General features: G+C 41.6%; 2 protein-coding genes across 3 annotated transcripts in view; one reads left to right on the top strand and one right to left on the bottom strand.

Moving 5' to 3' along the window:
* Window positions 1–520: 520 nt before the first annotated feature.
* On the bottom strand, window positions 521–6,059 carry C7H2orf69 (chromosome 7 C2orf69 homolog). Its single transcript, XM_085066125.1, has 2 exons — window positions 5,725–6,059; window positions 521–3,936 (listed from the first exon to the last, which is right to left on the bottom strand). The coding sequence occupies exons 1-2, from the start codon at window positions 6,025–6,027 to the stop codon at window positions 3,097–3,099; spliced, it is 1,143 nt and encodes a 380-aa protein (XP_084922251.1). The 5' UTR covers window positions 6,028–6,059; the 3' UTR covers window positions 521–3,096.
* A 233-nt stretch (window positions 6,060–6,292) lies between these two features.
* SATB2 (SATB homeobox 2) overlaps window positions 6,293–10,614 on the top strand; it is a 226,980-nt gene continuing 222,658 nt past the window's right edge. For both annotated transcript variants that reach the window (XM_085066112.1, XM_085066111.1), the window contains exon 1: window positions 6,293–6,439. The gene's annotated coding sequence lies outside the window, so the exon portion shown is untranslated. The remainder of the gene's footprint in view (window positions 6,440–10,614) is intronic.

Raw genomic sequence — 10,614 nt, 5'->3', positions numbered from 1 at the left:
ATTTAGCAGTCACAGTTTAAAACATGTTAGCATGTCTCAAAATCTGAAAAATGTCGTGTCTATTGTACAAGAAACAAGCATGTAATATAAAGAACACCAGTCATTACCAGGTTGTACAAAGGACTGTGTAATGTTGCTCACTCCATTAAAAAAAAAGAAGTGTCTTGAACTACACCACTCTAAGCAGGAGAGCCACCTAACTTTAGGCATTTACATCTAAGCTTATTAAAAACTGCCTTTACAGTTAACATTGAAAACCAGACATATACAAACTATGACCCATCTCATCCTAACACAGAAATGTCCCACCCTTGGGTACTTCATGCCAACTTTCCTGTGTTTGTGAGACACCAGTAAGCTGTTTTAGAATTATGGATACTGACTACACAAATACAAAGCCTCCTTGAAGAAAAGTTATCAAATAAATGGATTTTTTAAACTAGGTCTCCACAAACACCTATAAAGCTTAATCCACAAAACTGCACATTCCTTGTTTAATGCTTTTACATTCACATCAAAGTGGTTTCACCCATTAGAAACAGTTTATTTTCTACATTGTTTGCAAAATTTATTTTTAGCATGCATTGTATTGAATGACAGAGGCACATTCCAACAGAGTACTACAGCTGTTTAAAGAATGAAAAACAACCAGTCAGTTCCTCCACAACACGAGGTCTCATAACAAGATTAGTTTTACAACAAAGTGCCTATTCTTCAAAGTAATGCAGCAACACTTGAGCCTATTTAACAGTTATTGTAGGCAGCCTCCATCAAACAGGTTAGTATTATTTTCATAGGACAGCCATCCAGAAACTTTTGAAGACAATGTCAATATTTTAATAGCTGTTTCCAAAAGCTTGCAACAACGTAGTCCTGTTGTTTTGGCAGGCACAGCATCGTTTAGAAATTGGTCTCTGATCTGCAGTGTTATTGGAATAGGGCAAGTGTCAGCACACCCAACTTAGCCTGGGCAGTCTGAAACTGAGGGAGCAAAATCAGTAAAATGTTCTGGGGTTTTTGTTGGTTTATTTTTTAAAATTTCATTTTATAAGTGGATGGTTAAATGTATTTCAAGCCATTTGCAGGCTTTCTATTGAAACCACTTCTTTAGGTGACCCATGTTTCCTTTACAGGAAAAAGTCCTCATATATGCTGCAAGAGTTATCAAAAGGACCAAAAGGGGGAAAAAATGTTCGTTGAAACAATGAAAAAGTTGTTATAAGCCTGTTAAGATGGTAATCAACAAATAGGGTTGAACAAAATCTCCAAGAAACAGTCTAAAATAAAAAAGCAGATGGAACTAAATTTTAGATTCTTTTATCAAGTCTTAAGAGTTTGTTTGCATGTTGCACTTTTCTCCATCAATTAAAACAGATTATTTCTTTTGATAAACTAGGTACATGAATCTTATTATTAGTGACAGAGATCTCTTTCAAATGGTAAGGTGCACACTGTATGCATAATCCTTTTTACCACCCTTTATTTTGAGTGTTAAGAAAATTTTTAGTTCAACACACTTTTCTCATTGTTCAGTGATCACTGATGTGCACAATCTCTGCCAAAAGCTGTCTACAGGAAACCTTGTAAGTTTTAATAATGCCAACAGAAGAAAGATGACCCAGAACTTCCCTTCCACAATGTAAGAGTCACAGGAAACAAGGAACAGGGCAGAGATGTCACTAAGCCATGAAACGTAGAACCAAAGTTGAATAAAATGCCTTTTTTCAGAATTTAGCCACAATTGTGTAATCTTCACAGTGTTGTTGCTTTTGTATTCCTATACTTCCAGGGAATCCAAAACCATTTGGAGCTACTGGTTCATTGTTAACAGCTGCAATTGTCTTTAAGAATGATTCTAAGCTTTGTAGATAAATGGGAAGTTACTTTCAACAGTAGAAGAGTTCAATTAATACCATCATTGTCAGTCTTTCAGTATTTCTTTCTTAAGAACACTCAGATTTGGAGTCTGAACCAGATTACATGTTTTGTATCTGATCTGGCTGGCTTTGTATTTAATTAGAGGTTGGTTTTTTCTGTAGGAAAAATTAGGCTCCAAAAATAAGATTTTTGAATGGCTCTAGAAGCAACTACTGCAATACACTTAAAGGAGATAACAGATTTTAAAAATGAGGCATTTTGAAAGAGCTACAGTCAACAGAGTCTAATTTTTTTTAAAGCAACTTGTAATACAATATGTGCCTATGGCTCAATTTAGAGCAACATCAATGCAGCAATTAGCAAGAAAAACCTTACCCCAAGGTAGGGACATCACCTCTTGACGCGGTAGTAAAGGTATTACTGCTGGTCCTTATAGAAGTTAGTTAAACAGCAAAGTATGTTGAAACAGGAATAAGCTACACCCTAATCAACATTCTTGGTTACTTAACATAGCTACATCAAAATTTTCAAGCCCCCAGGTGAGCTGGCTATTCACTAGCAGATACTAGGCAATTAATTAATGAAACTTTATAGTGACAGCAATGGCAAGGCGCTCGTAAGGAGGGGAAATGCATTGGCACTATTATTCCAAAGGTGAATATTTGTGACTTTGTGTCAGTTAAGAGAAATGTTACAAAACTGGAAGATCTAATTACCTAATAAAACAGCTCTCAGCAAAATAAATAACTAAGATTCTTCATACAATCAATTTCCATAAGCCAAAAAGCTAACCTTACATCTGTTATTGACAAAGACCAATATTTTTAGCCCTGAAAGTCACTAAACTGAAGCATCCACACATCTGAAATTCTCAAGTACTTTAAAGTCCCATGAAATGTAGTATATGATATTAGACATCCAGGACTAAAAATTCTGCCAACAGTTTAAGAATAAATGTTCACATTTAACAAAAAAAACATGTATAGAATTGTTCTTCATAACACTTTTTTTCCAGGAATAAAACATCTGTTATAGTTATGGGGTCCCAATATGCCTTTTTTAAGCTACAGAAATTTGTATATATTATCTATTAGCAACACAGAACTAATTTAGTATTCTGTTTGGATAGCATCTGCTCAAAGCTGAAAATCTATATGACAACATATACAGTGTTAAAAGTGCTTTTACAAAGAATATACTGTTCATATACATACAGGCTCAAAATACTTCATGAACTCTGAAATGGTTGTCTAAGGAGGGAACTTCATCAGCAAAATGCAGTTGATCATTTACTTCCACACCAAATTCTTCAAGTATCTGTACAAATTTCTCATGCTCTCTCCCAATCCATGACCTCATTGTGTCAAACACTTGGTATGGTGTAACATGGGCATGAACTTCAATTCCTGTCTCTGCAAGTTCCTTCAGCATTTCAGGGTAAGTAACCCAAGTATTGCTTCCTCCCGAGTGACCACCATCCAGCCAGTAGATTGCTTTTATGTTTTTTAAGAAGGCATCTGTATTTTTGTCTTTTTTAGCTTCCTTCAGCTCATAAAGCAGCTGATTCAAAACCACACAACCTTTGCTGAAGCCAATCAAAGTAAATGATGCTGTACCTACAGCAGATGGTACCATGAAGTTCATAGCAGAATTATTAGAGCATTCACAATCTCTCTCCCTTTCTTTGGATGAGCAGCCGTTTGTTGTAGGAACAGACTGTGGCTGTGATTTACAAGCAGCTACTTTTGCATCCTTGCTGACACTACGCACACTTTTCTGGGACAGCAGAATATTCTGAGAGAGTCTGAATGCATTAACTAGCAAAGCATGGAGATGCTTGAAAGCTCCAAAATCAGTGCTGTGCTCTGGTGCTCCAAACATGTTACTAGTCACAAAGTTGTCATAACAACTGAATTTGTGCAGGTGCATTCGAGAACACTTTATGACCCAAATAAAGCTATTGGGGAACCGGCGAGCAAGTACGGTAGCAACATTTTCAAAACTCCAGTGCTCCCACTGGAAGTTTTCTGGGTGGCAAGACATGACGTCATGATAGTTCTGAAAAATTAAAAAAAAAAATAGAAAAGATGCATTACTATATTGTGAAAAGATTCAGCTCCAATGTACTCACAGTCATAAGACAGGACTGTAAGAGAAAAACATGCATTAGAGGCTCTCACTTGCTAGGCTTGCAAAACAAGAAACACATTAAAACAACTGGTGTATTTCAATTGCCTTACTTGACTTTAATATTTTTACCACATATTTTTAATACCCTGAGATCAATACAATATAATCAGCACATGAAAATACTCTTAGTTTTTGTTGACTTCACACCAAAAGAAAATTAAAATGTTATTCACCTTGTTATGACACAGAAATACATAATTTTACTGTATTATCCCCATCTACAGAAATAGTGATTATCTTACTACAAACCAAAATAGACTTAAAACTTTGTTGTAAGTTTTCTGGATTTTATACAGCAAAAAAAAAAAAAAAAAAAAAGGAATCCACTCTCATTCAGCTGTAGGAAGTTTTTATTGCCTAATTCACACTCATAGAGGGTATGCCCCCTCTATAGATAGATAGAAAGAATGAAATTAACGCCCAAGTCATGAATGAACCTTATGTCTGAAATCCAAATGGCAAGGAATACTAGTCCATTTATTTTACTAAGGAATAATGAAGCCATATGCAGGAATGGCAATCAGACAGGTTTTTGTAAGCCATCCCAATTCTTAAAATAAAACCACACAAAATTCTGCATTTACCTGACAGAAGGGGGAAGCCTTTTTCCTTGAAGAAGAAGGCATGACCCCTGCTTTTGAGAAGCAGTAATGACAATGGAGATTAGCTGGCTACCAGAGCATATGATGTTAGAGAAGTCAACCACATGCTCAAGGACAGCACTTCAGAGTGTCTCTGCAATTTCTTGCCAACTCAAGACACCACAAGTGCCTTCCCAGGACAGGCTGAGAAAGCGTCAGTGCCTGTCACACTCCCACAGGACAGTGTCTGGGATACCTGTACACCTGCACGGCAACATGGTGCTCTGCCTGAGGAGGACAACGGGGCATCTTAGGATTTCCTTGTCATGTCTCCATTGACGCTCCTTGCCATGCTTTCAGACACTGCCATCCCTGCCACAAATGTCACCCTCAGGCTGTGTTACAGTGAGTGCAGAGAAGGGCGGTGAAGCTGGTGAAGGGTCAGGAGCACAAGTCGTGTGAGGAGCAGCTGAGGGAGCTGGGGTTGCTCAGCCTGGAGAAGAGGAAGCTCAGGGCGGGGAAGGGGGTTTATTGCTATCTAAAACTCCCCGAAAGGAGCTGTAGCCAGATGGGGGTCGGTCTCTTCTCCCGGGCAACAAGAGGACATAGCTTTAGGTCGTGCCAGGGGAGGTTAACGTTGGACATTAGGAAGCATTTCTTCACCGAGAGGGTGATTAGATATTGAAACGCATTGCCCAGGGTGGTGGTGGAGTCACCAGCACCGGAGGTGTTGAAGGAAAGACCGGACAAGGCACTTAGTGCCAGGGTCTAGTTGACATCGTAGTGTTGACAGGACTCGACGATCCTCAACCTAAGTGATTTTGGGATTCTGGGATGACGACTGGACTCCCCTGTACCGCTGCTCCAGCTCAGGTTTCCAGAGGAGCCGTTCCCTCGCTGTGCCCGCCGGTGCGGGGCGGCGGGATGCCCGCTGGCCGCGGCGGGAGCGGGCAATGCCCACCCGCACAGCCCTTCCGGGGGGCGCGTTCCCCCAGCGCCGCTTCCCCGCTCCCGCCCTGCGGCCGCTCCGCCGCCCGGGCCGCCATCGCTCGCCGCCCGCACCCGCGCGCCGTACCTGCACGTCCCCCGGGAAGTACACGACGTGGTGCTGCGGCGACGGGGCCGGCTCGCGAGGGGCCGGCGGCGGCAACAGCAGCAGCTCGTTGGTGCGGTGCGGCTCCGCGCCCGGCACCTCCGGCAGTCGCAGCCACGGCGGGCTCAGCCGCGCCGCGGGGAGCCCCCCGCCGCCGCCCGCAGGCCCCGCGGCGCAGGCGGCCGGCGCTCCGCAGAGGCTCATGGCGCTGCCCAGGCACAGCGCGGCGGGGCCCGCGAGCCCCCGCAGCAGCGCGGCGGCGGCAGAGGGGCAGCGCCGGCTCATGGGAGCGCCGCTCCGCGCGCCGCCCGGCCCGGCCCCGCTCCGCGCCTGCGCGCCGCCCGCGCACCGCCCCTCGCGCACCTCCGCGCGCCGCCCCTCGGCAGGGGGCGTCGCACGTGCGTCCGCGTGCCCGCCCCGCGATGACGTCACCAGTCTGTTCAAAAGGCGGCGGCGGGAAGCGCGCGGGGCTGTGAGGGAGCAGGTGCGCGCGCCGCCCTCAGGCGGTACTTGAGGGGGAAGCCCTGAGGGGGAAGCCCTGAGGGGGAAGCCGGGCCAGGAGGCGCTTGGGAATGGGGGAACGGCAGCAGAGAGCCTCCTCAGGGACAGTAAAACCCCAGAGTGAGTGGCTGTAGCAGTTGCAGCACATGGGGGGACCTAGCGCTCCACGGGGAGGAATTAATTTCCAAGCCAGGAGGTATGTGTCTTCGTTTGTCTCCTAAAGGGGCTCCTTGCGTAAAAAAAAAAAAAAAAAAAAAAAAAAAAAAATTGTAGCTTAGAAATACTGACTTTACTTTGGTTACACTAAGCATTCCTGGTCCCTTTGTCTAGAACTTTGAGATTTTGCATATTCGTTATTTTATTTTATTTTCCTAGTCTACTTAAAAACACTTGCATACAAACCTGGAAAACTGCCAGATACCAAACCTAACTCCCACTAGCTGAGCCAGTCAAGGAAGCAGAGTTAATTGAACACTGATTGCCTAATCAAGTAATCAAACTATTACCTGGTTTCTTCTTGGTGGAAAATAAAAAAAAAAAAAATGAAGAAATAAGGTGGTATCAAGATTATTTGTTAGTGTAGCAAGCTAGAGACAAGAAGAATACTTTAGAGTGGCTTATTTTCTGAATATGTTTTAGTCTGCATGTTTTTGTGTGGACTGCTCATGGAGGTTCAGTTTGAGCTATGATGTGGTCATAGTCTACTTGGCACACTCGTATTTTTCCTGAGTATGTCTTTGGACTCATCCCAGAGCAAGATCAACAGTTGTTATATTCCAAAGCTCATCCAAAGGCTCTTCCAGGGAGCAAAGATGCACCTTGTCATTGAGGGTCCCCATAGAAACACAGAAGAATGTTGTCTTGTGATATCTACCTCAGATTTCATTGTTTGGTGTGTAAGCTATATAGGGTTTTATTTTTTTTCAGTTGCAGAAATCAGAACAAGTTTGATGTGTGATCCTCTTGATTAAGGGAGTAAGACATTTTAAAGAATTTCTTTCATTTTGCATTCTTAATGGAATAGCGGAGAATAATTAAAATTTCTGGCTATTTAGTTTTTATAGGTGTTTGATTAAAATAGTTTATTTTTTAATCTTAGCACTAGTATTTTTTTTTTTGGCATGAAAATTATCTTTGATATGGCTAAAGCTTTTTTCTCAAAGACCAGGGGAAAAAATTCAACTTTTGGTCACCAGAAGATGGCGCTGTGCGGCGCGATTTGAAAAGTCCGTCTCAGAGCAGCCGCCTGGTTACAATTGCTTTCGTGCTTTGGGAGACTGATATTACGGGCGCCTTTTCACAGTGCTTTCCTTCGCTTATCGGATGATTAATATAAGCAGTATTTCTGGTACCTTTACCGTAGACTTAGGGGTCGGTTCTAAAGTCTGTCCTTGGAACTGGAATTCTGGGAGTTCCTGCCTGTGCTCCCAGGAGTTCAAAACTGAGCAATTTACAGCTATCAAGTGGCTGAGGCTGCAAGATGCCTCTGGAGATTGGCTGGATCAACGCTCCTGTTCAAAACATATTCAGATAGAGCAGATTGCTCAAGAACTTGTGTAGCTGGGCTTTGGAATATTCTATTCCAGTACTTAATCACCCTGATGGGAGAAAGATGCTTTTATTGGTAGTTAAACTTTACTGTATTTCAACTTGTGTCTGCTTTGTGCCTTCTCACTGACACTGGTGAAAAGAGTCTGGAACAGTTGGCTTTACTCAGCTCATCAGGTGTTTATACACACTGATAACACCCCTGAGCTTTCTCTTCCTTAGGCTAAACCATCCCAGCTTTCAACCTCACCTTATACAAAATATTCTACTGTCTCTTACTCAATGTTTCCAGCTCTGCATTTGACTTGCTCCAGTATGTCCGTGTCCCCTGTAGTGGAAAGTGCAGCAAAGGACACAGCCCTGCAGTTCTGGTGATGACACATGTGAGCAAAGGTGAAGCACCCTGACCTGCTGCTGAAGTGGTTTCTCACACAGCTGAGGATGCTGTCTTTGCCAAAAGGCCACATTGCATGTTGTATATTTATTGCTTACAATTAATATTTATTGCTTTCCTGTAGATATATCACCTAGGAAATTTCAATTGTTAACCTGTTTGCAGACCTACCAGGATAGCACAATCCAAATACCCATTTTGAGGAGGCACAGAATAAGTTGGATATAAACACTTAGAACATTTTCTGATGAAATTTCAGGCTATGTTTGATGGGGGAAAAAAAAAAAAAGATAAAAATAGATTCCTGGATTAGCTCCTGAAGTTAGAAGTAGCTTTGATTTTATTAAAAAAAATTAATTGGATTATTTAGCATGTTGCTATGTGTATTAGAAATCAAACTGTGAAGGTTCAAATCTGTCTCATACTTGGAAAGATACTTGACTATCTGGAGGAGCAGCAGCAAAGGTAGGGAATAAAGGCATCAAGTAAATGCAAGTGTGGGACCCTGTTTCACCCTTGCTTCTGCACAGACTGTGGTGCAGCATTGCCTTCAGGAAGGCAGGGCTGCACTGGAGTTAGTAGGACTCTGTATCAAAGGAAAATTAACTTAGGAAAAGGGTTAGGGTCAAGGTTCCTAAAAACCTTGTGAGACACCTGGATTTTTTGGGAATGCAACTCATTGTGCCAGGGGCCAAGTAGAAATATTCAGGTGTTCACTTTGGAATTTTCCTAAGCACATTCTCTTTTTCCTGGTTTGAGCTTTTGAGATATTGTTGTAGAATATTTTCTAGATTTTTCTCCGTGAGCATGTCCTAAGACTATGATCTGAGTGGAAGCTTTCACAAAGCCTCTGCTAATGAAGCAAAATTATTTAGGAAAAAATCTCTAGCTCTTTCATACAACTGTTTATTTCAGTTCATGCAGGCAGATTTTCTTAGTCCAGCTTTGAGCAGTTCGAGTCCATGCTGACACTAAAACTTAATTAGATGGACTAATGGAACCTTATCACTTCTGTTCCCTATTAGGTACTGTGCTAAAGTAATATTAGATAAGATCGACTAAATGCATACACATCAGAAAATACAAGTGCTCTTCCTTTCTCATATGAACATAGAATTTAAAAAAAAATGATCACAGAAATAGAGCAAAATGGCTGTGCTCTGAAAATCTAGATATTTGGACCTTAATTGCTAAGGTTTGCTTGCACAGGCAGAGCTCTATTATGATTAATGATACCTGATGAAGAAGTAGGGATCCACTGAAGAGAAGTGGTTAAGCAAAAGAAAGTTTTCATTTTAGTAATTATTGTTGAGAAACATGAATAATTACTGTCAGTACCATGAAAAACTATCTATGCTCTTCTCTTGTGGTCTATATTCTCTCCAGTTGTTTCTCCAGATGAGAGATTAGCTTACCCAGAAGGGTTTACAGGCATTATTAACATGGTGGTGATATTTATGGTAACCAAAGGGGACACTGGTACTTCTGCCCATAAGTTCTTACTTAATCATCGTGGGTTCATGATACAGCTGTTACCAGGTAACTAAAGGTAATGCATAAGGTTGTAGGCAGGCTTTCATCTTCATCCAAAATGCTACTTGAGTCTTATGGGAGAGCATGAAAATTAATCCATATCTTAGTCAGAATTCAGACACACAAAATTACTAAAATTGTGAAACAGACTTGCTTTTGGTTATACGAAATAATGGTGTACATGACATGTTTTTTCCCACTTAAAATAGAAAGCACCAATTTATTCCTATTCTCAAGAAGCTCCAATAAATCTTATGTGACGTAATATAAACTTTAATGGAGACTGATTGCTCTGAGTTTGCTTCCAATCTTTGTCATGTGGCTATTGCCATATGTAAGCAGATTCAATAATTGAGTGTATCGATCCTTTCACATGTCACCCAATGAAGGCATGAAATACTGAATTTTTGAGAGGCGTTTATCAGTCTTCATGTTTGTCCTTTTATCTGTGGTGCCTCATGCCTCCATCCTTCCATTTACTTATTCTTTACCAATTGTTCTTGCTATGCTCTCTATTGTGGTAAAAGGAAAGACCTTTTCTTTTCACATGCTGCTTCTCTTATCACATCTGCTCCTCTTTCCCCACAGCAGCCCTCACAGTTTTCATATACCAGATCAGTCATTAGTTGACCTCTAAAAGAGCCTGTCTGTCCTGCATGTCCAGTTCACTGCTTATTTTTCCCTCCTTCTGTAGGTTGGACAAGGAAGCAAAGTATATAGTATTTCTTCATGACTTTGCAGGTGTCTACTAATACATCTCAGGGAGTTTGGCAGAAAGAATGCGTATCACAGTTGATTAGCAGTGGTGAGAGACATGCATATGAAAACTAAGTGCTCTGGAGACAACTAATGGCTTATTCACCTCTTCAGTCTCTGAGTTCCCATGCAGTCCTTTG

The sequence above is a fragment of the Lichenostomus cassidix genome, chromosome 7, assembly GCF_008360975.1.
Source record: "Lichenostomus cassidix isolate B80296 chromosome 7, HeHo_3.0, whole genome shotgun sequence".
Taxonomy (NCBI): domain Eukaryota; kingdom Metazoa; phylum Chordata; class Aves; order Passeriformes; family Meliphagidae; genus Lichenostomus; species Lichenostomus cassidix.
The sequence above is the reverse complement of the archived record's forward strand: the minus strand, read 5'-3'. Positions and strand labels throughout refer to the sequence as shown.

What these genes read in the sequence shown, in the direction of transcription:
- C7H2orf69 (XM_085066125.1), bottom strand. Translation starts at nt 6,027, where the DNA reads ATGAGCCGGCGCTGCCCCTCTGCCGCCGCCGCGCTGCTGCGGGGGCTC. An exon ending in ACTTCCCGGGGGACGTGCAG is followed by an intron (nt 3,937 to 5,724) that starts GTACGGCGCGCG and finishes TTAATTTTTCAG; the next exon opens with AACTATCATGACGTCATGTC.